We start from the raw sequence: 25,586 nt of genomic DNA, 5'->3' as shown, positions 1-25,586 counted from the left end.
GGAGCAGTGCCCTGCTGTGCCATCCTGGCTGAAGGGGCTTTTCAGTCAAAAGCTGTACTGTACAGGAAATTGGGCAGGGAGGTGGGATTGGGCTGATTGCAGTCATTAATGCCCTCTGTAACAAGGGGCCTGTAAGCAACACTGCTAGGCAGCTGTGATGTGCCTTGGGTGGTGCCAATTAAATAATGTGAATGTGAAATTTCAAGCAGCTAGTATGTGGACTTAAACGGAGGAGACAGAAGGTTTCTTACGAGTCAGGGATTAGTTGCAATGTCTGAAAGGATGTGGGGCGATTGAAGTGTTCTCTGGTATAAATGGGTTGAATAATGTTGCCTTTAATAGAAATGTGGGAAAATTCTTCTTTATGAAATAATCCTGCTGGAGAACTGAGTTCCAGTGAAAGGTATTGTTGGGCCAGGTAGCTGTGTGGCAATTTAGCTTCACTGCTCCCTGGTATGATCATACTACTCTTTGGATGTTCCTTTGGAAGTAGCATATGCTTCATGTCCTAGTGTATTACCAGTTCCAAGATGTAGTTGAACTAAACCTATTAAATTTTACCATTTTTAGTTCTCAAAATAAATATCTTTATTAAATTGTTAGATTAATAAAGACAGCAGAATAATCCTGACTTGACCTTAAACTATTTACAAACCAATTGCAATTCCTAGATAAACTCTTTCCGTTCTTGCTTTTGCTTTGGAGTTAGAGTAACAGCATGCAAGTAAGAACTGGCTACATTCAGAAAGAAAGTTTAGTGATTGTTTTATCTAATTCACATTTCTGAATGTTACTTTGCTGATATGGCATGGCTTTTTAATATTTAAATATAATAGGAGTGTTGCAGAAGGTGAAGGCACTAGGCAGAAATGCTGTTAACAATGTAATGAAATACTGCTCTCTAAGGTAGTTGATTTCCTCCCCCCTTTGTCATGGTTTCATGCTGGGCTAGCAGTTAACCAAATAATACAATCATGGAGTGGTAAGGGTTGAAAGGGACCTTAAACATCATCTAGATCCAACCCCCTTGCATGGGCAGGAACACCTCCCACTAGACCAGGTTGCTCAGAGCCCTGTCTAACCTGCTCTTGAATACTTACAGAGAGGGGGCTTCTACAGCTTCCCTGTAAAACCTGTTCCAATTTCTCACTGCCCCCATAGTGTAGTAAAAAATTTCCTCTTATTGCGTAATCTGAATCTCCTCTCTTCAAGTTGTAATCTGTTGTCCCTTGTCCTCTTGCTACATGCCCTTGTAAAAAGTCCCTCCCGAGCTTTCCTGTAGGTCCTCTTCAGATTTCTGGAAGGCCTCTATGAGGTCTTCCCAGAGCTTTCTCTTATCCCGCTGAACAACCCCAACTCACTTAGTCTGTATTCATCGGAGATCTGCTCCAGCCCTCTGATAATCTCCATGGCCCTTGTCTGTACTCTCCCCAGGATACCTGTCCCTGCTTCCAGTCACTGAAGACTATGTAAAAGTTAAATGTAGACATTTAACTATGTCCAGGAGCTCCTTGCTGTCCTGTCCTCTGTCAGGATGAAGTCAGTTTTCTTTTTACAGATTATATATATATTTTTTTTCCTTCAGTGAGCTCTCTTTTAAGTAGCAGCAAGTTTTCCAGCTAGTGGACTGATAACGCTGGAATGTTTGTTACTGCTGAGACATCAAGAACGCTCTGCTGTGCAGCCTCAGGTGCTAGAGGAACACCCACCCCATTAGGGAGGAGTGGACTAGATGGACAGCAAAATTGACCAAAGTATTCCATTCCATATATCTACATAAGCTTGGTGTAAGGTCAGGGATCACAGAAGTCAAGCCCCTTCCTGCTGCTGCTTCCCTTCTCTTCCATCCATGACCAGCATCCAGGGAGGACTCCATCTATCCATCACCATTGATCCCCAGGCTCGTGCATTCCTGATTCTTGTAACTCTCCCCTCAGCTCCTGTCTGCTCTGCCATTCTCCCTCCAGCAGAGCTATGGGACATTTTGAAACTGCTCACAGCTCAGAAGATGCAGTGGGAATTGCTGGATATGGGGGGAGGCAATAGGATTTTGCACATTCCTGAACAAATTTGTATATAATTGTACATACCTTCTTTTATCATTAGTATTTAATTTAAGCTGTCTAGATCAGTTTTCATTCTGGAGAGTCTCTCTCCTTTATTTTTTTTTTCCCTACTTCAGTGGGATGGTCAGGGGATTGAGAGCATTATTGTAATTGGTTTAATTGCTGATCCTGAATCAAACAATGACAACAGTGAGGTGGACTGAGACCAGACTGTGTAACAAAACTCAGAGGATTGGGATCAGTGGAGCAGGTTGAGTTAGGGGCCTGTAGTTAGAGGTGTCCTCCAGGGTTCAGTACTTGATCTGGGTTCAAGATACTCATTGATCACCTGGACAAGGGGACAGCGTGTATCCTCAGCGAGTTCCTGATGTTACAAAACTGTGAGGGGTGGCTGACACTCGAGAGGACTGTCCTGGCATCCAGTGTGTGACCTGGACAGGCTGGAGAGCTGTGCAGAGGGGAATGTTATGAGATTCAACAAGGGCAAGTGTAGGGTCCTGCAGCTGGGGAGGAAGAATCCTTGCACTAATACAGGTTAGGGGTGGACCTGCTGGAAAGCAGTTCTGAGGAGAAGGATCTAGACATTAAATTATCCATGAGCCAGCAATGTGCCCTTGTTGCCAAGAAAGCGAGCAGAATCCTTGGGAGTATATGGAAGAGTGTGGCCAGTAGGTCAAGGGAGGTCATCCTCTCTCTCTGCTCTGCACTGGTGAGGCCACTTCTGGAATACTGCATCCAGTTCTGGGCTCCCCAGTTCAAGAGAGACAAGGAACCACTAGAGAGTCCGCTGGAGGGCAGCAGTGGAGACGGGGATTGAAACATCTCTCTGACGAGGAAAGGCTGAGAGAGCTGGACTTTTTAGTCTGGAGAAGAGAAGGCTGAGGGGAGGCCTTATTAATGCCTGTAAGTATCTCAAGGGTGGGTGCAAGGAGGATGGAGCCAGACTCTTTTCACTAGTTCCAGTGATGGGATGAGGGGCAATGGGCATGAGCTAGAACATGGGAAGTTCCATTTAAATATGAGAGAAAAACCTCTTCACTAATGAGGGTGACATCACTGGAACAGGCTGCCCAGGGAGGTTGTGGAGTCCCCACCTCTGGCGGTATTCAAGACCTGCCTGGATGCAGTCCTGAATAATGTGCTTTAAGAAACCCTGCTTTAGCAGGGGACTTGGACTAGATGATCTCTAGATGTTCCTTCCAATGCCGTAATTCTGTGAATGTGGACCAGCTTTTCTGGGCTCCTGTCTTAGGCTTTGTCTCATGGTACCCTGCCAAGCAGATCCTGGAAGAGACCAAAATTTGCTCTTTTAAAGTCAAGGATAGTGAACTTGCTTCAGCCATGAGGATCCTGAATTCAACCATGTCATGGTCGCTGTAGCCTAGTCTCCTGTTTAGTTTTAAATCATCAACCAGCCCATCCCTGTTGGTGAGAACAAGGTCTAGCATAGCACTTTTTCTTACTGGTTCCTCCATTTGAAGGAGGAAGTTGTTATCAGGGTACTCCAGGAACTTCCTGGATTGCAGGTGCTTTGCTGTGTTGTCCCTCCAGCCAATATGGGTGGTTGAAATCCCCCATGAGGACCAGGGCTTGTGAGTGTGAAGCTGCTTCTGTCTGTGTATAGAGGGCCTCATAGACAAATGGCAGATGCTATCTATTAAACCCTTTCCCTTCCCCTACAGGGAAAAGAGAGAGAATAAGGGAGAGAGAGGTTTACACAGCTTTAATGAAACAGTAGTGATGAAAAGGAAAATAATGAAACATACACAAGTATTTACAAAATTCATTCTCATGCTCCCCCAATAATGCTCACATCACCACCAAGGTTGCAGGGCAGCCTTGGGAAAGTCCTGGACTGGGCTCCTGGAGGCAGCGGCAGATGGGTGCTAGATGCTGAAATGCATGGATTCAGGAAAGCACGGATTATGGTCAAAGATAGACAAATAGACAAAGTCTTCCTAGGAGCCAACTATGGACAAAGAAAACTTGACCCTTGTGATCCCTCAATTTTATATAGAGCATGGTATATCTGGGATAGAAGGCATTTGGTCAATTTGGACAATTTGGTCAATTTTCACCTGTCTGGTCTGCCGCTCTCTCTTTATGCTTGGAAAGACAAACTGTGATGTGTAAGAGGACCAAGAAGAAGGTCCATTTTGCTAATAACCCTCAGGTCATAGGTTCTCTGTGTGTACTCTGTTGGTGTCAAAATTGGTTGAGGTCACAGCAGTTTCATTAGCATTTCTGGCGATGGCTGTCTGCTTTCTCTGAACAGCACATTATTTTATAATTTGACTTTTCAGAGTACATGTAAACTGAGAGGATTTTTGGTAATAGTTCTGGTCTGATCAAAGGGAAACTTGTTCTTTGCTGGAAGAAGAGATGGATGCATGATTTTCTCTGTCTCTGAGTTGCAGCATCCTCACAGGCATTCACTCTTCTCCCTAGATCCTGCTTTTTTACTGTCAGGAGCTCTTGCGGGTGGTCTTTCATCTTATTGCCATCTCTCTTTCAGCTATGTGCCATACTTCAGATGTTGATGAGGTTCTTGGGGTGAGGGTCAGATGCTTTCAGTGCACACATAGACCTTAGCAGATACACAGGTGCCCTCCCGCATATGGGAGGGAAACAACAGCTCACTTCTCCTTTTGTGAGAGATGGCAGGACAGGACTGGAAGCATAGGCATGTCCATAGGCACACAATGGGGCAAAGGGAGACTGGTGTTTGAACACATTCTAATTTTGCCGTTTCATCCAGTTTATTTTTCTGTCTGTAAAATGAAAAATAGATATTTTAATAAAAATCATTGTAAGGTCTTTCCTTCTTTAGGAAAATGTGTAGGCAGATCAGTCTCAACATTTAGATTGTCACATGGGGGTTTCACACAGATTTAAACAACCCACAGAAAACCAGAAGAAATTACTTTGAGACATGGTAATATGTATTATCCTGAGCTATAAACATGGAACTTTTAATTAGAATTATTCCAAAACTTCAAAATTTATAATTGCTACTATTTGCAATGTTAGTTAGGGAAGTGTAAGCTTTTCTAATCCTTAGTGTTATATGATTTCAGGTTATAACATGAAAGGTTTTATCAGAGGTACAAAAAAATGATGTGTAGTAAAATCTGGAAAGATGGTCAATCATTATAGGACAACAGCTCTTCATTAGTATAGAAATGCAAAACTTTTAAGTGGTGAGCTCTTTCTTGCATGTAGATAACATGTATTCACAAGGTTTGGAAAGTTATTCTTTCCAGCGGCGTCTTTTGCTTTGATTGATGAATCAGTTTTTGTTAGCCCAATCAGATCTGTAATAAATACAGGTCATAGGTGGAGAATATAAAAATAAAAGGGGGGGGGGAACAACAACTGCTGGGATATCACTGCTTAAAAAATCATAGATTGAAGGCAAGAGCTGGTTGACCAGTCTGCTAAGCTCTATGAAGGCTTGCTAGACTGTAATCTCTCTATTGATTGAAAAAATGTCACGAGAAATAAGTTTAATATACCAGCAACAACAAAGTTGGTAGGATAGAGTAGGACAAGCATAAATCAAATTATTTAAACCCTGGTAAATTGAAATTAAAATCCTTAGAAATCAAGATGAACATCAGATAGAGCAGATGCTTTGAAACAATAAATCCTGGCATTTCTATGTTGGATCACTCCAGGAAAGTAAATGAAGGGAGGGTGTAGGGAGTTGAAAATTCAGTAGTGCTACTTTAGGTAAAAAGCAGAGTATTTACAATTTCACTTGGAGGTAAGGAACTTCACACAGCAGGTAGACAATCCCACTGTCTTTCGTAGGAGTGCATTTGTATGAGGAGTCTGACTGCTGATTTGTGTTAACAGCAAAAGAATAGAGGCTTTTTGCCCTTGCCACAGAGGTATTTCTTGTAATTTTTTAAATTCACATTTTAAAATGAGCTTCTGTTCTCTTTTTTTCCTTTGTGTGGGCAATGTAGAGAACACATCATCTTTGAAACAGGTTCCATGAAAGTGCTACGAAAAGAAAAATTGCAGAAGGACCTTGAGTAACCAGATAGCAAGATTTTTGTTCAATAGGTCAAAGAAGTAACATGAACAGGAGCAGTAACACAGGTCATGGAGAAGGGGAGGTAATCTGAAATCAAAGACATGAACTGCCACTGCAAAGCATCATGACTTGACTCGTGTTGGATTGGTAGGAAAGATATGCAAGATGCTTTTAAGTAGCCCATTCAAAGGTTGAATGGCTTGCCGTATGAAACCTGGTGCATGGAAAGAGGGAATCGGGGCATAAGTTTCTGTAAGTATTTGGCTCTATGTTGTGGTTTTCCTTCTTTGAGTCAGGTAGAAACAAAGACTAGTTAGGGGAGCATAACTAGTTGCCCATCTCTTGCACAGATCTGGTTAGGTTCTCACACTTTGTGCCATTCAAAATGCAACACTACCACTTTTTTCTGCCTAGTTCTTCCAAGTGGCACCGAACAAGCTTTTGCAAGTACCAGGTTTGGAAGAGAGCAGTTCCACTGCAATAACAAAGGCCGGCAGGGATTTAGAATAACAAGCTGTCATGGTGGAAAACCTTATTGTTGCTTTAAGAGGACTGAAAATCCTCCAAAAATGTAACAAAGCTGATTTACAGAGAGAGGAGATAGAGTAATATGTATTTGTAGTAATCTTGGGACTGAATGCTTGCTTTGAGGATTTGACAGGAATGGTTTGCAGGTCAGAGAAATAAAAAGCATGTGTAGTAAGTATACAGTTACACTTGATGGCTGGAATGAAAAACAGAACTTTAGCTCATATTTTGAGGTCTCTGCACTTCTTTTACTCCAAAAATTTGGATTGTAATTTGTTTGCCAAAGTTGTTCTCCTCTTCAGTGATAAATATGCATTTAAGCACCTGAGAATATGTATGCAAATCAGAGAACAGCTAAGCATACACTATGTTCTGCCTCTCCATTGCTATCCTTAGAGAAGTTTTTTCTTTTTTGTTAGCTTGTTTTAAGATAGCATAATTCATACAGCTGGGCTAGTAAACTTTTCATAGTTAACTGTATACCCCATGAAGGAAATATGAGCGGCAGGAGGGTAAGACTGGCTATGTAATGAGTAGTGAAGAAGGGTATTTTTCATTTAATTTGTTTACCAGTTTGTGTGGACTGCAATAGTGTCAAAAGCTGGGAGAAACCAGCACTTCAAAAGCATTGCTTAGGTATTTCAGCATCCAGTGCATAGCACACTCTGCTCAGCTGAGGAGAGAATAGGGTTCTTCAGGTTTTGTCACTGTTGCTTTTTCATCATGTAACTGTGAATAATGTGTTCCATTTTCTTATTCTTTCCGCCTTCTGTACACACATGTCAAGTGCTGTGATACACTTTTAGGAAAGGTGCTGGAACTGAGGCTGGAACTAAGGGGAAGAAAACATCATGTATGTTCATCTTGCTGCGCCTTGCTGCAGTTTATTAATTCCTCTAGCAATGCTGATGTCTTAATTGAAAAACGGGTAATTTCTGAAAGTATGTTGTAATCACCTAAATTATGAATGCAGCAGTAATCCTAGCTGTTATATAAGACAGGAAAGAAACTGTGTGGTCCACTTTGTAAAGGAGATGGCTTTTCAGTTTGTGACCGTGCTTCGCTTTTAGGGTCATTGCTCAGTTGTGCTACTTTCAGCACCTTGTAGTACATGCTGTTAAAAGCTCTTAATACTGTCCTACTTACTGTTCTGCATTTTGAGTGCAAGATGCACATATTGATGGCAAAATGTAAAACTTCTTACTTGTCTGATCTGACCTTGTGACAGATGACTGAATTGTTGATTCGCATTAACCCTCTCAAAGTATAAAACACTGAAAATAGTACTTTTGCAAATGGTACAGAACAACTGCTTTGAATACAAAGAAAAGGTTTCTGGAGTATGACTGACTACTTTCTATAAAATAATCAAGCCTAATAACAAATTATTAACCAATACTTTAACTTTCACTTAATCATATTAGCTTTTTGCTTGCATATCCTGATTACAGGCTGCTTCCCGATTCCTTCCACATCTCTTCACCATCTGTTGGTAAGAACCAGTATAGAGTAGAGTCAGGATTACTGTGCAAATGCAATTCACCTCAGCAAAGTAAAATGTGCAAAATATTGTTTTCTCCCTTAAAATCTTTGAGCTCCTATCAATGGCAGCCAAGCAGTACTATAGCTTATTTCATTTTAGCAGAGTTGAGACACTTGAAGCAAGCTTTTGCTTCTTCATGAGCTGAATTCCAGTTTATTAGTTCAGCATTTTCTAGAGAAGAGCATAACTGAATCATCTGTTGCCATTGCTTAGGATTCTCGCTTCCCCATTAAGACTCACATTAAAGGTGTGAAAGTATCTTTACTTTCTGGAAAACATACTGTACCACGTGATTTTTTTTAGCAAATACATTTTTAGAAAAACTTGCAAGTAAATTTTACTTAGACATGAAGTTGTCAATGTTTGGTATGTTGTTAATAATCTCTACCTGTTGTGTTTTGGTGAAAGCAAGTTGTCTCTACCACTTAACCCTTTAATATGTGTATAAAAATACCTAACTATAATAGCTCTATTCTGTATAACCTCATTCCATGTCTTCTAATTGTGTGGTGATAATTGCAGGTTTTGTGTTGTGTTTTAAGCCCATGCCAGGTTTGCAGTGCTCTGCCTTTAAAAGTTAATACTTCATTGTCTTTTGTTTGTTGTGTTAGTAATGAGGTAATTAGTAATGTGGGGTGTTTAGAGAAGTCAGTCTAAACATACTGTAATTATTTTTAAATTACTCCACCTAAACATTTTTTATTAAAAACAAAACAGAAAACAGACCTTATGTTACTGGGAAGATATGTTTTTTAGCTTTTAGTTGCGAAAATTGTCATATAAATCTGATATGTCCAAAATTACTGCTGTTTGTCACTGTTGCTCAATAACGCTAAGACTGACAAAATGTATACATGTGGCTGTGTGATAAATCCCCAAGTAGTAGCTCAAAATTTTAAACACACTTTGAAAAGAGAGGTAGAAAATGCCAGGTAATTTTTTCCTCGAACGTGTGTTATATTCAAAGCAGCTTAGGGGAGCTGTGTCAGAAAGATGTCAGTTTGATTTTATTGATTTTACTCTGTCTTTTTGGAATGCTGACTGTGACACCAGGTTCAGGTTCAACTTCATAGCATCTAGCAAAATGGAACCTTTTTGTGGATATAGTCAAGTTTTGGTGACAGTCAGTAGCCTTTGCATCTGTTCTTGATTCTGCCACTGTTTTCGTGGATGACCTAGAACCAAGTGTTTCACCCTCCAAAATCCTGTTTAGGTTGGTGCCAATAATAGCAGCTTCCTTGGTCAAAAGTTTTGAGGTAAATTAAGTTATTACTGTATTTGTCTCAAGGAGTGGTTTAAAATTGGCTCTCATTTCCTGTTCAGTTGAATGCAAATGTGATGAGATTCCACAGTAATGTCATCCTTATGCTGAAAAACTGCTCCCGTATATTTTTTAAAAAAATTGTGCTCCTGTATACTTTTTTTTTCTGAAATCGGAGGGCCTTTTATCTTTTTAAAACAAATAACATCCTTCTCCACTGATTTGCAAGCCACTTTTTATTTTTTCTTTCCAGTGAGTTGAAGGACTGTGGGTACTAACATGTGCTTAGCATGCATTAAGCAAAATGGGATTTTACTAAGTAATCACTGTACTAGTTATGACACAGTAGTTAATTAAGTTAGTTAAGTTAAAAATTGGTAATTCATATAAGAGAAAATGGCAAGGCTGGACTGTAGTTGCTTAAGAACACTAAAAGATGCTAATGGCATGCTCATTTATACTGGTGGGATGAAAGTTTAGGGAAATCTAAACTTTTCTTTGCAGCTCCTGAGTTTTCCTCAGGGTGAAATGTTGAGTGACTGCAAACCTTTTGTTGTTGTTGTTGTGTAGGTTTTTTGTTTGTTTGTTTGTTTGCTTTGTTTCTTTTTTTTTCTTTGGACCACTTTCTGGTGTCTTATACTACAAGAGTTCAACAACAATATAAAGTTTGCAGAGTTGTTTCTCACTGTTAAGCTGATAGTCCACCATCTTTCTGTACTTTTCTCCCCGCTGTTAAGATTCTCAGTACGTGCATCAGCTGTATGTTGTATGGTAGAGCTGTTTTTCATAAATGCTGTTATGAAAAGGGAGAGTTGTGCTGTTAAACTTGGGCATTAATTTTGGTGACTTGAGTCTACTATGAAATACAAGAGAATCATGCTTTTTCAGCAAGCAGTTCAGAAGAACAAAATTAGAGTTTGAGTAAGCTACAGAACAATTTCTGTATATATATGGAGACAGAGAGGCTAAGTTGTACTTGGGATCCTATAAAATAGGACTGTCTGAAGTAAATGGGATATCTGTAGCTAAGGAGAAATTATTGTGTGTACTGTACAGAGAGCAGCAAATACTGTCAAAAAAGTCCTCAAGCTTCAAAGAGAGCTGCTCATAGTTTGCTCATGATCCAAACCCACAAAAATAAGTATTTGAGGTACTGTATTACTCATGTGTTTAGGGTGCTGTAGACTTACCTATCCAAGCCATTAGCCAGTGACAAAAATTTTCATTTGGACGATACTTGAGTAACAAAAATAATCAATGCCCATGTGCCTTTCTACAGAGGTATTTTTCTAGCTGTGTCCTAACTTGAACCCCCTACTTTAGTTCTTAACCAAAGGGTTAAATGTATTCTTAATACTTAATTTATTGCAACAGCTGACTCAACCAAGGAAAAATGTGTAGGTGCCAAGGAGACTCTCACAAGTTCAATAAGCTGCTAGCCTCTGGGAATTTAATCCTGATACACATGGTACATATTAGGGGCTCTTGTGGGAAAACTGTTTTACAGAATGTGAAGGAAAAAAGCAGCATAATTCACAAGATGATCAGAATACAAATGCTTTGTCAAAGCGTTTTACTTTAACCAACGAGCAAACAAGTAGGAGATGGAATTCACTGGGAACAGATGAATGAAAATTTAGGTTATACTCTAAACAATTTTAAGTGAATGTTTACCAGCATGGCTGACAAGAATAAAGATGTAAACCTTACTGCTTTCCTTAAGGGCCAAGACTTTTTCTTCATTTTTACATATCCCCATGAAAGCCAGCCAGTTGCAGCCAAACTTGACAAGAAATCAGTCTTGAGGATGTTAAGTTTTTCCATATTTTATGAGTATTGGTAGCTTGTGGAAGGGAGGGCAGACCCAAATTAGTGCCACCAGTGAAGAATAGACAACACAGAGTTTGATAGAGGTTGATACTGCCCTTTCCCACTGGCTCTTTTCTTGACCCATCAGCCTAAATACACATCAGCACTCCTGCTCACGTGTGTGGGAGGCTGACAGGTTATCTTGCTGGATGAGGAGCTGGGAGACATGCTTTTAGAGGAGCCTTGGGAACAGGTGAAAATGCCCAAGGCACACAGGCCACACACCTGTTTATAATCTAGATGGACTAACTACTTCTTTGGGAACTGCTTGTTACAGTTAGTTAAAGCAGAGGCATTTCTTCTTCACATAAAGCATTTAAGCTTTGATAGCTTGATTATTTTTTTACTTGCTGTCTTGTTGCTTAGCCACAGTCCAACCATGTGATGGAAGAAACAGTGTTACAGATCTGTTACCTTGAATGAAACTTTGGCGGCAAAGACACCATTGCTTTTTTCTGTAGCTTCCAAAAAAATCATGCTGCTTCCCTGTAATGTTCATTTTCTAAGCATGGACATCAGCAGAAGGATATGCTTTCTCTATAGTCCTTTTCCAAAACCTTTTAGAGGCAGAAGCTAAATTTTTAATCCTTTTCTTCTGAATTTTGGTTTTTGGAGTGGTGAGAAGGAATGGGAAATAAAGGTGAAAAGATCCTTCTTTGTCCTTCCTGCAAGCAGACAACATGAAGTGAATAACCTGTCTTAGTTCAAAGCATTGAAGTATAAAACAAAGGTTTTGTTTAGGAGTCTATAATAAGTAACTTCTGTCTCCTGTAGTTATTAATTTTATATATATATTATATATATATAATTTATTATTTTTTTTTACAGGGGTGGAAATGGGTTACTAGTGAAGCTTTTACACTGTGTTCCCAAATAACGGTGTTTTTAGTCACTACCCATGTTCTAGAAGAGACAGCCTGTATTTGGTTTAATTTGTGCCCCACAAACTCCTGGACACACGCTGAGGTTTCAAGACTGAAAATAATGTCCATACAGAAGACTTGTTTCAAGGATTTGGGAGACCCTGGAAAATGATAGGAGAGAGAAATCAAAGGTTGTTTAATCTGAGACTGGGGATCTTAATGCACATTTAGTGTCCTGGATGAGTTGGATGGATTGATTTGGCGTCTAGACATGGCATTTCCTACACAACTGTGTATGCTTTCAAAGGAAAAAAATAGTATTGGTGGCTGTGAAGTGTTTGGTGTGGAATAGTTAGGGTTACTGGAACACACACAAGGGTCAGAGCCATGTTTTTTTTTGTTTCTTCATGAAATGGCAGTGGCAGAGAATACGGTTTCTTGTACATTCTTTTGTACTTTTCTGGGAGGAGATGAGATGAGAGAACTGGAGAAAAACATTGGTACAAGTCAGTATACAAGTTTTGCTTTTACTGTACAATGCTTTTACTGTAGCTTCATAGAAATTATAAATTTAATTTACTGAGTTGAAGCCATATCCACCAAAGTCTCTGCTAAATGCTTAGGTCACTTCTAGACAAAGCATGAGAGTTTCCTGGAAAACCCTGTCCTGTAAAAGGAGTCCGTAAGTATACAAAGGTGAAAATGTAATGATGATAAAATGTAAATGATTATGTAATTTTATTTACATTAACAAAAGAGTTTACCACTTAGCAGTATGTATTTTATGTGAGTGAGGAACAGGTTTGAACATAAAACACTTTTGCAAGCTGTTTTTTTGTAGGTTTGTAGGCAAAAAGATGATGTTAAATAAAGAAATATATCAGGCTTGGGTTGTTGTTCAACAGGAATATCAAGACATTTGTGTTGAATAGCATCTTAATTAAGTTGATGTGGGGAGGAAAGGTGAAAATAACAAAATAAGGTTTGTCTTGGATTAGTACAAGCTAATTCCTAAACCCACAGTGTCAAGATTTTTATGCAGGGAAATGTCTAGAAAATAGATCCAGGAAGGAGAGGGGCAGGCTGAGGAGCTTGTGGTGAACAATGAATGTGTTGGTTTGTGTTGGATACATGTAGAAACAGCTTCTGCAGTATCTTTAAGAACAGGCACTGCAGAATACGGCGAGAACAGTCCTTCCAGACTTGCTGCAAGGGGATACAGACAGTTTCTCATTCTTTGGGACTCTGCTGCCTGAGACCATGGTAGGAAACTGGTAAAAGAGCAAGGAATTACCTCATGAAGAGAGATCAGAGTTTTAAAAGTTTGGACTGAGACTGTTACTAAAATGAGAAAGTTTGCTTAGTGGAATCTGGGGGTTTTAGAATTGTGTAGTAAAACAGTAGAGATTATCTGAACATACTTAGAGTTTTCTGTTCTTGTTACTTCGGCTTTTACTCTGTAGCCAGAGATCTATTACTCAAGAAGGTTAAGGACTTTTCCAAAGAAAAACATGCAGTTTTATGGTATGTGTTAATCTCCAGCATGAGAATTGAGGCTATGTAACAAGAATCTGCTTGATAGCCCTGTACAAGCTACTGTGAATAAATAATTTAATTCTGTCCAAAACTAGTACCCGCCAAAACTCTGTCCCAAGCCAAAACCAGCCTCTATTGCCTAGAGGCTTTAAGGTTATCTCATGGAGGAGAATCCTTCCACTGTTGCTATGTGTTCAAAGCTGTAAGTCTGTTCTGATGTGCCACGAGTCTGAAATGCAGTGTGTTTAATGCTACAGGCAACTAACTTTGTGGGACTGCTGCTGTGAAGCATCTTACAAAGATGGGACTAACATTAGAAAGATGGTGAAGCTGATAATACGCTGCTTTCTGAATGTAGCATCATTTCTGTGGCGTTAAATTCTCTTCCTTGCATTCTTGCACTTCTCTATATGTTTCCTACAGTTATACTGTATTGTGGGGGCTTTACTGTGTCTCTGAAAGTAAATACAGGTTTGCAGTGGTCAAGTGCTCAGTGTTCATGCACAGATATGATAAACAGAGTTTAAATGGATTAGGTAGTTTAAAGGACTGACAGTTGCAAGGCAGTATTTACCAGTACTTACTGCTCAGTGTCCTTAAGATAACTGCTGTGTTCTGAAGTCACAGTAATAGGTGTTTATTCTTGGGAAGTGTTGTGGGAACATTATGATGAGAGTTTGAGCTTAAAATTCAGAGAAATTATTCTTATATGTTGCTGTAAGGCTTTAGGTAGGTGACTGTGAAAGGACGTTCACATTTGGGGTTGTCTTAAATGGCTAGTTTTTGTGTGTATGTTGAAACTGTGTTAATGGTATTTTATAAGCACATGGTTTGGCATTCTAGTTATGTTATTGAATAAAGCATGTCAATTTTAACACTCCTCAGTGGTGTTGCAGTTCTTGCTTTTTAGCACTGCTTTGAGGTTTCTCAGCTTTTGCTGATTTTTAAGGGATGGAGAGAAGGTAAAATCTTGCAAGTATTACTGCAATTCAGTTGCCCATGGTAATTACATTACACTGCAGAAAAGCAGAGGCATACTTAACTGAAATAGCCAGTCATCCAGTTTACTGCATTAATACTGAGATTACCTTGACTTCTTTGCTCATAAGTAAGTTATAGTACTAGTGATAAGTATTTAAAATGGTATTACATTTACATATTACATTTTGAATGATATCCTTTTAAAATTCATATTATGTTTTTCTCTACATTTATTTTCATTTGTTGCTACCTTTTTAAGTGTAGGAGGTTAAGTTCACTTGTTTTTCTTCGTTATGCTCAACTGGACCTTAATCTAGTAATTTTTTATTAATACATTTTCTTGCCAGTAGGCTACCTGCCTTGCATCCAGTCATTGATAAATGCTGTGAATAGCACTCCTTTGTTGAAAAATGTCATTAAGAATATGAAAGTAGAAATAATATGCCTGTTTAATACATAAAGATGCTGTCTGGTTTGAATGTTCTGTATTATTTCAGTTTCGTGGAGGTTGTTTTTTTCCTGCAGTACATTATGTCTCTCTATGTGCTACTTCTCCAGCCTACTCTGATCTTTTTCTTTGTTCTGAAGTCTTCCAAGTAAGAGTTGGTTATGCTATCCTGAGACTGTGTTCGAGTTTTGGACTTGTTTATAGCCAGATTTTGCCATGTATGTTCTGTATTACTGGGCACTTTACTCTCTGTGTACCTCATTTCTCTATCTCTCACTGAGAGCACTGCCTGAAATGGGAAGTGCTGGGGCATTTGTGGCTTTGCAGCAGATAGGGAGCGCTCCCTGAAGGTAACGGGTAGAGCAGAGCAGCATCTGCATGGGAGAATCCCCCTTCCAATGCCTGTACCCCTGAAGCGAAAGCCTGCAGCTTGTGATTGCTGCTTGACCAACTCTTGGGACAAAAAAGGTTTTTCTACCATTGTATGTTCCTTCTTCCTCTTCTGTTAGTCTTGACCTGTGCTTTTCAGCCGTAAGTTGTAGCTTCCATGCCATTGATGAGAAGAGACGAAGATCTTAACTGCACTTACGGGCTGCCATCCTTGAGTGTAGGTCTTAAAAGAAGAAAAAAAAGGTAGGAAGGAACTTGTTTCAGGTAGCAATATTCCCAGTTATCTAGCTTGGGGGTTCTAGCTCAGGTTGAAAGGCAACTTTAAAGAAAAAGACAAGCAGATACTGTAAAAATGAGGCGGTCAAACTTGCACCTGCTCTTCAGCCCTGTTTCTTGCTTATCTGTTTGAAAATAAATTAATGGGAACATCTTGAATTTAAGAAACATCTGTCCTTGATAAAGTATATTTTTAAAACACTTGGTTTGTGGAAGCAGTTCTGAAAACATACAAAAAAGTGAGTGGAGAAGCTGGCTTAGAGTTTTGTTGATAGACATTTGTGTAAGTGCTTCCCTTCTTTTATTTCTTAAGTATAGCAATGGATTGCATGCCCTGTGTACTTAAGGGTATTCTTTTTTGAAACCTGTGAGGACAAGAATGGGAACAAAATCTAAGATGTATCTATTAAGACATTTTCCTGGGGCAATTGCCAGTTTAAAGAGACGAAACAAAAACAACCAACAAATCAAAAATATGAAAGTTAACGAACCCCCAGAATAAAACATGACAGATGTTGAAACCCTCCTTGTGCAGTTATTGTCAGTCAAATCTACTGTGGAAAATAATGTTTTGGATAAATTTGGTCCACGCAAGGAAGTCTACTTTGATATAGAAAAGCTGTGAGCATGACTCTTTTGAAAGCACCTGATAGGCTAGTTTGAAATGCTTATTTCAGTTTTCACTAGTTCAATATCCTCTAGGCAATATGTACTGTAATTCCAGAAAGAGTTATAATTGAGTCTTAATTGGGGGATACTCTGTTTGATGGAAGCGAATTATTGTCAGACATGCGTGATTTTGCAGGTTTGAATTGCTTCACTTCACCCAAAGTAAATAATTACATTCCCTTAATGAATACTGAAGATGAGAGTGAAGTTTCTGTTCCTCTGGAGTCTTTTTGACTTGTGACCACTAATGAAACAATGGTGGTGTAAGATTCCTGCCTGGCTGGCTGGTGTCACTTTGTTGAGGATGTTTATACTGACCTTGTTTTCTGTTTTTCAAGCTGTTACTTAATAAAGTAAAATATATGGAGAAAAACGTGTTCTAGAGGAATATGAAGAAAAGGGAAATACATTGCTATGAGCAAAGGTAAAGATAAGAGTTGAAGCCATTAAGAGTTCAGATTCAGAAAGTCAACTGATAAATTGCAAAAGGTCCTCCAGAGTCTTTTTCTGAAGCTGTTCACTGTGTTAATATTTTCTCTGGCTGGTTAGGACTTTTCTGAATGTGTAATTATATCTTTGAATATGTTTGAAGTCCAATTGGATTGATATGAGTGAGAACACAAACTCCAGTACAAACCAGTATGTCATTAGTTCAGTGTTTTCTTATTTTAATTTCAATCTGGCAAGAAATAACCTGTATAACTCTTTATTCTTAAATAAATAATTTAATGTTTTACTCAACCCTGGATTATTTAAACTTCAGGATCACAATCTACCTGATTTAGTACAACTGTAATAAAGTAAGGAAGGCCTGCCTTGTTTGATCAACTTGAAGGTGGAATGACAACTGAAATTCAAATAAATGTTGTGTTGGAAAGATTGAAAGATGCTATTTTACTCTGTCAAAAGTGAAAATGAAGAAAATAACAAACCTTCAGTACCTTGGTAATGAACGCTAAGAAGAGATGGCAAACAGTGTTTTGAGGAATGAGGTACAAAAGAGATTTTTCCAAAAGTGCATGAAATGCCACCTCTTCAAATTTTGAGGATTAACTCTGTTTTTATTGATACAGCTCATTTGTCTGTACATGGGCTTAAACATAATAGCATGCCATGCAGTCAGACAAAATCTATCATGCAGCTTAAGTACCCTTGCATTTCCAGCTTTCAAATACAGGATAACTTTGCAATGGCATTTTTGTCACTTTGAAACACTTCGGATACACTTTTCTGTTTCTTTGTGGTGTTCTCTAAAGTTCTATTAAATAGTTTTGTAGAAGCAGTACACATTCTAGATCAGGAGTATGGTGTAATTCTTCACAAAAAAATTCTTCTGCTTGCTTTTGCCAGTGATTCTAAAAATATTTTTCCTGTGATAATTCTCTCTAAACACTAAAAAATTCCAGATATTTGGTATAAAAAATGAAATATATTAAGGCCTATTAGGAAGCACTTAATTTTTTCCTGATCTGCAGAGCTCAAAACAGTTAAGGAGCCCAAAATGTGTTCCTTCAGACTGAACAAAATAATTTACCCAATGATTGCAACTGAATAGTGAAATTACATAATATCACTAATGGGAAAACTGAAAACAGTGCCGTATGTTTCTTCTCTCAGAAACAACTACAGGCTAGGTTTTACAGACAAAATACATTTATTCTGTGACATATAAAGAAATAAATGATTGCTAATGATTCGGTTAGTAGCTTTCCAATTTGTTTGGTTTTGGTTTTTTTGAAAGCAAAAGACCAGTTTGCAAACAATATTTTGTCCATTTTTTCCTGACTTTTAAAAAAAAAAAGCAGAGTTGAAAGACGGTAAAACAAATGGCTTTAATGCCTAAGAAATCTGTTTGTGTTTTTAGACAAAGCCCCTAGGAATGATCTATTGAATGTCTATTTGGAGACCAAGGTCACATTATTTTTGGTATTGTTTTACAGATTACCATCAGATTAGTAGTGCAAATGCATTCTCATGAAAGTAGCATTTTTTTTTAAGGTGAAACTTTTAAGTGATTTTTCACTTCAGGCTGGAATTGGCCTAGAACAAAACCAATTATTCAGGATCAGAACATGTGCCACTTCGGAGATTTTTAAGGACCAATCTTTATTTCTTCTCCTTTTGTATTCTGCATACAAAGGAGAGTTTGTCAGCTGCATTGCATGTAGAGCTGCAGAGTTTGAGAAGAAATATATCTGTAGCTGGCTTTTGGGAATTAATACCTCATACCTCTCTTAGGAAGCCGAATAAAGCTGTCACTGTGTTACAGTAGTCAGAAACAGCATTGCAATTTTAATTATTTCTGTTTAAATAGAATAATAGTTTTCTGTGCCTCTTTGTAATTCACCGATCATTAGCCTTACATGGCTACCTGTTCTCTCTTTCTCTTCCCTCTAAATGTCAAGCAGCTGCATAGTATAATTGTGGTTATCAATACCTGCATGCCAACATATACAACATCTGCAAGCAAACACAGCTGTTAAGATGTGTTTATGCCTGGAGAATATGTTTACATGATATTCTTTATAAATGTGTTTGTACACAAATTTCTACAACTCTGGAATTCCTCACCTGGCTTGCTGTGATCTCTGGTAACTCATTATGCTGGCATTATCAAAAGAATTAAGTTTCAGAGTGCACTGCATGAAAAGTAGGCAACTTTGCCAAAACAGATACTGAGATTTTATGGAGGATAAATATTTTTAAATAAAATTGTGTATTAGTACTGGTGGTGTTGTTTCTGAGCTTTCATTAAAAGATGGACACTGATGTTTTGCTGTTGGTCTGTGGAAGGTATGTTTTGTTTGAGAAGCATTTACATAACTTTTATCAGATGTGAATTACTTCATTTGTATGTAGGGGAAGGCTGGTCCAAAATGAATGCATCAGTGTAGCAAATACGCTTCTGACTATTCCTGTTGTTTCTGAAGTGTTGGTAATATAGCTAGGATTGCAGCTGAACGCTTAAATGGTCTTCTGTGAAGGGAAGTGAAGTGACAGTGTACCGTAGGTGAGCACCTCAGGTATCTGAAGTCAATACTTGTGCGGTTGCACATGTGCGCACATGCGTATGCTTCCCTAAAATACGGAAAAGTGGCACTGCACCTGTAAGAACTACTTCTTGTCCCAGAACCTGAGCCCTTCTGATTTAGCTTCCCTTCCCACCTCCATCCAGTAACAGCTTCTTCAGACTTCTGTTCTCACAAAGTTCAAACTCATATGCAGTATTTGAACAGCTTTTGCTATAGTTAGAGCCCTGTTTTGACCTAAGTTGCTTTCTGTGACCTCAAACATAGCACCGTTATTACTTGTCATCCCGAAGTACAATGAAACACGATGAACAGGAAGGATACACTTTGGCTGTAGAATTATGTTGTGTAAATTCCTGTTTTTATTTTGAAACTGCCCCTAATGCTACTTTAAGGTGGGCAATCTATCTGTGTTCAGCAAATTCACTTGCAAATACCTGAGATTAAAGCTTTAATTTATGGAAGAAGAGAAATTATCTTGAGTTCTGAACAATAACAGTATAGTATCATCAACTCCTTATCATGCCTTACACAGCCACTCTCATGAGGGGAGACATTGTGTTACAACTGCTTTGTAATTGTGCATATTGCTGCTGCTTCTCCCTGCTTATCAGTGAAGATTCTCTGGAGCTGCCTTCTCAGGACAGGTGCTCATTTTTCATTGGATCTGTAAGGGCTTTAACTGTTGTAGAGATGTCTTGAAGTTGGACCACTTAATCAAAAGATACAGGAGAGAGGGAGGAAATGAATGGTGATCATACAAGCTGTTTCCATAGTAAAAAAACCCTGATCAAAATAATTAAGTCTTAGTGATAATGTTGTGCAATAGGCTTTGTTTATTTGGTACTAGAATTGCATTTTTAGGTGCCTCTTCAAAAGAGAGGAGCAGTCATTGAGGAAATGCCTATGTTCCTCTGGATGGGATAGAAATTATTTGTCAGTAGAAGGGCAGTGTTTTCTGCATATCTATCTGGTCTAGTGTAACTGCTATTTTTAAATGAGCTTTGAGAAGCATGTTAAGCTTCACAGGTTCTTTCTTCTTAAAAATCACTTTTCTGTAGATTCTCTTTTTGGTTTTGCTCTGTTGGCTGGTATTTGCAAAATGCTTCTCTTTCTTTTACTTCTTCACTAATGTTTTGGTTTTTTTCTCCACTGTTGTTTTTTTTTTTCTCCCTACCATTTCTGTGGTTTACCTAACTCTTGCCACCTCTCTTTTCTCCACTCAACACACCTTACTAGGATCATTGCCTGTTGGCTTGGCTAAGCCACATGTTATTGCAAACCTAGTTACTACTTGAAACTACTTGAAGCAGTTCAACAAAATAAAAAGAACTTATGACAGTGGGTGCTGGTTCAGAGTGCACAAAGGTGCTGTTTTTACCAATATATATCGTCATGGTTTCCGCAAGACTGGTTAGGAAAATATTATGGCTTTCATTTTAGTTGCAGTCTACATATATGAAATAGCGTGGAGCTTTGCTCAGTCACTTCACAGAATCACAGAACCATCAAAATTGGAAGGGACCTCTAGAGATCATCTAGTCCAAGTCCCCTGCTAAAGGAGGGTTTCTTAAAGCACATTATTCAGGACTGCATCCAGGCAGGTCTTGAATACCGCCGGACGTGGGGACTCCACAACCTCCCTGGGCAGCCTGTTCCAGTGATGTCACCCTCATTAGTGAAGAGTTTTTTCTCTCATATTTAAATGGAACTTCCCATGTTCTAGCTCATGCCCATTGCCCCTCATCCCATCACTGGAACTAGTGAAAAGAGTCTGGCTCCATCCTCCTTGCACCCACCCTTGAGATACTTACAGGCATTAATAAGGTCTCCCCTCAGCCTTCTCCAAACTAAAGTGTCCCAGCCTTTCCTTGTCAGAGAGATGTTCCAATCCCCCAGTCACCACTGATGCCCTCCACTGGACTCTCTCTAGTGGTTCCTTGTCTCTCTTGAACTGAGGAGCCCAGAACTGGACCCAGTATGTTTTGGGCCTTGCTGTGGCTGGGCTGAGCTCCATGTTCTTCCATTCCGGAAAGCAGCTGGTGTTACACACATCCACTTGGCCCTCTGTTTATACTTTTCAAGGTTGTTACCAGCACAGAGTCTGCTAGGCCTTTTTCCTTCTCATGGGAACCTTTCACTACGGGCTAGAGCCTGCAAAATGAGAGACAAGAAGCAGCTGAATCATAAAAGGGGAGTGAGGCAGGCATTTTGAGAGGTGGAGTGCCCTGCTACAATCACCTAAGGCAGGTCACAAGGAAACATGTGCAGAAATATCTTAAAAGTCTCCAGAGAAGGAGACTCCACAACGTCTCTGGACAGCCTGTTCCAGTTCTCTGTCATCCTCAAAGTTAAGAAGTTTTTCCACACATTGAGGTGGAACTTCTTGTTTTCCAGTTTTTGTCTATTGCCTGTCGCCTGTCATCCTATCACAGGGATTGAGATTGGCCCCTCCTTCTTTACACCCAGCCATCAGATATTTGTATACATTAATAAGATCTCTTCTGAGATTTTCTTCTCCAAACTAAACAGCCCCAGATCTTTCAGCCTTTCGTTGTAAGACTGATGTTCTAGTCCCTTAATCATCCTTATAGCCCTCTGTTGGACTCTCTCCAGTATATCCCTGTCCCTCTTAAACTGGGGAGCCTAGAACTGGACAGGGTGTTCCAGATGTGGCCTCTCCAGAGCAGACTAGAGGCAGAAGATGATCTGGTAACACTTCTTTCTCCTTATGCAAGCTAGGTTTCCATTTGCCTTCTTGGCAACAAGGGCACATGCAGGCTGATGGATAATTTGCTACCTACCAGGACTCCAAGGTCCTTCTCTACAGAGCTGCTTACTAGCAGGTCAGGTCCTAATCTGTACTGTTGCATGGTGTTTTTCCTTCCCAGGTACATGATTCTATACTTATTCTTGTTGAACCTCATTAGGTTTATCTTTGGTCAGCCTATCTAGGTTTCACTGAATGGCCATACTGCCTTCTAGTGAATCAGCCTATCCTCTCAGTTTTGTATCATCAGCAAACTTACTGAGGACACACTGTCCCCTCATCCAAGTCATGGATGAAAATGTTGAACAGGACTGGAGCCAATACTGACCCCTGGGGAACTCCACTTGTTATGGGTCTCCAGCTGCACTCTGCACCATTGATCACCACCCTCTGGGCTCTGTTGCTTAGCCAGTTCTTAATCCATCTCACTGTCCACTCTACTATCCCACACTTCCTGGGCTTGCTCACAGTGATGTTAATGTCCAAAGTCTTGCTATCAGATTAGTCAAACATGATTTCCCCATGATGAATCCATTCTGACTACTCCTGATAAACTTCTCTTCTTCCATGTGCTTAGGGATGACCTCCAGAATGAGCTGTTCCATCATCTTTCCAGGGATGGAGGTGAGGTTGACTGGTCTGTAGTTTCCTTGGATCATCCTTCCTGCCCTTTTGAAGACTGGAGTGACACTGGCTTTCCTCCAGTCCTCAGGCACCTCTCCTGTTTGCCATGATCATTCAAAAATGATGGAGAGTGATAGAGCAACAGTAATCAGCCAGCTCTCTCAGCAGTCGTCAGTGCATCTCATTGAGACCTATGGATTTCTGCATGTTCAGTTTGCCCAGATTGCTGTAACCCAATCCTCATTGACTAGTGGAGAGTCTTCCTTTCTCCAGGAAGAGGTAGCTTCTGATTCAGTTCTCTAGCAATCTGCTTTTTGTAACTGGCTGGAATTGGCAGCCTAGCGCTACTTTTATTCATGAGCTCATGTTCAATACTATGGGGTTTTCATGGAACTAAAAAAGGAAAAGATTGTATATTGAAGCTAGGAACACTCACTGTAATGTTAAAGAAGTCTGAATCTTGTAGGGTAGACCTGGATACTGTTTTAACATAATAGAGTAGTTAACCTTTCAGAGATTATCCTCGATGTGCTAGAATGTTGTGCTGTGTTCCCCCTCACTCCATTAACACAGACTTCAATTTTACTAGGATTGGTTCTAAGTAAATTATTGTATTTATTTTACATTACATTTATTAGGATTAGGGTGTTACTAATATTAGGCTATGAATATGTAAAAATATGTGAATTGCAGCTCTTCTGCCCTCAACATGTTTAAATTTCTCAGGGTGGAATCTTGTATGTTTTCCATTCTAGCCTTGAACTAGCTTGCTAGTTCTCTGTAGAACTAGCCTTCGCTGCAGTACCTTTCTAGCCATTATGGATACTCAATGGGTGCACCTGGTGTTGAAGTCCCTGTCTGCTTTAACAGTCTGAAAGTCTGGGGGGAAAAGAAAAAGAAAGGAAAAAAAAAAAGCTATCCCTAAACTGTAGGTTGTATACAGGCAGGAATAATTTGCTTGCAAAATTATGTGGAGTTGTGCTCAGATACATCCTAATGTCTGTGTGCAATTTTTAAATTATGCTGCCATAGAACTATTGTCACAGCTCATGTTTTGTTTGTGCATTTAAGCATTCCTTTATTGTGTTACATACAGGTTTTTCTCTTTTTTTAGTGTGCAAGGATCCACCCTACAAAGTTGAAGAATCTGGATATGCTGGATTCATATTACCAATTGAGGTTTACTTCAAAAACAAGGTATAGAATCACATGCTTTTCATTAAAGAACCCAAATTACGTGCAAGTTGGGGTTTTTAAAATATTCCTGGTTTAATTAATAAACTCAGTTTAAATTAGGCTCTTTGTCAGTGCTGTTCCTCAGTTCCAAGCCACTAACTTTTAAAAAGATGTAATTGTATTTAGTAGGTAACTCTGAAATTAGAATCACTATAAAATAAACAAGTTGAATGTAATTATTCAGAAGAATTACTAGCCCTACTCAGAAGTAGACAGACTTTAAAATAACGCTTAAGAGAATTCAAGCGCCTCTTCAACTTCAAGAAAGGGAACTGATACTGATTATGTTGATTTAATAGTGAACTCATTCTATTTTAGTATCACCATTATTTTTAATTTGTTCAGGTTTTAATCTTTCAAAACAGCCTTTTTTTAAAAAATCCTGCATACTTTGTCTGAAAAAACTTACTTTTAGTCTGCATGTGAACCTTGATTCTACTCAACTCAACATTACCAAGGGGCACACTTCAAAGACAAACCCAGTGCCATTCTACAAAGCTTGCATTATAGCACCATCTCAAATCTGAGTCTAAGTAAATACTGCACTTACTGTGGGTCTTTCAGGTAGCAAAACCAGGTATTTCCTTTAATGTACCAAACAGGGGCTGTATTATTAATAACTCATGGAGATTAAAAGATTAAATTTGGGTGGAATTGAAGAGCAAAAAGTTTGTATGGCTTAATGTACACTACCTTAAAAATGGCAATATTTTAGGTTCTTTTTATTTGTCATGTGCCTCAGTGGAGCTGTTACATCTCGCATGCACTTCAAGTATACCTATGTGTTTGTTTTGTATTACCAAGATATAGTTTAACATAATTATTTCAATCAAGTCCATGTTACATCTTTAATGTGTTGAATGCTTGGTGAAAAAACAAAACTGAAAGAAAACAGAAATGTATAGTAAAATACTTCTGCTGGAATCATTGCCACTTAAAATTTGTGTTAAGAGTACAACTTTGTTAGCTGTGTATGCCTTCCAGCAATTACTCCAGTATTCTTTTGTATAGTGCAGAAAACTCTGTCAAGGTGTGAGGTCTGGATAATTCTACTCAGGCACTGTACATTGTAGCTTTCAAGCAGATAGTTCTGAAATGTTCCCTGTATCAATCTATGAAGAGCAAGGCTTAGTCTGCCCTCTTTGCTGTTGGAAAAGGAAACAAAATTGGCTCAGTGAGTTCACTGACTCTTTTGGTGTGCTTTTTAGCTCTGTCCTGGTTAGAGAAACAGTTTTGATGCATTCAGGAAACGTGATTATAAGGAACCCATTCTCTTTTAACTCCTCTGTTAAAAAATCACCCCAAAACTGGGCAGACAGAAGTCAGAAGACAGTGGGTCAATCGTTGAAGCATCTCTACAGCAAGCTTCCTGCCCGACATTTCTTTTTTTGTTTTCCACTCAGACTTTTGGCTGCCTTTGCTGACTATGGAGACCTGCAAGTCTCAGGAGTTCTC

The 25,586-nt window shown here is 39.1% G+C and overlaps 1 protein-coding gene across 1 annotated transcript in view; it reads left to right on the top strand.

Moving 5' to 3' along the window:
• MLLT3 (myeloid/lymphoid or mixed-lineage leukemia (trithorax homolog, Drosophila); translocated to, 3) overlaps positions 1 to 25,586 on the top strand; it is a 113,145-nt gene that overhangs the window by 35,349 nt on the left and 52,210 nt on the right. Inside the window, exon 5 of the mRNA XM_010008487.1 lies at positions 24,010 to 24,092. Coding sequence (XP_010006789.1) covers positions 24,010 to 24,092 — 83 coding nt within the window. The remainder of the gene's footprint in view (positions 1 to 24,009; positions 24,093 to 25,586) is intronic.

Source organism: Chaetura pelagica, unplaced genomic scaffold (genome assembly GCF_000747805.2).
Source record: "Chaetura pelagica isolate M959 unplaced genomic scaffold, ChaPel_1.0 scaffold232, whole genome shotgun sequence".
Classification (NCBI taxonomy): domain Eukaryota; kingdom Metazoa; phylum Chordata; class Aves; order Apodiformes; family Apodidae; genus Chaetura; species Chaetura pelagica.
This window is presented reverse-complemented; position numbering and strand designations above follow the sequence as displayed.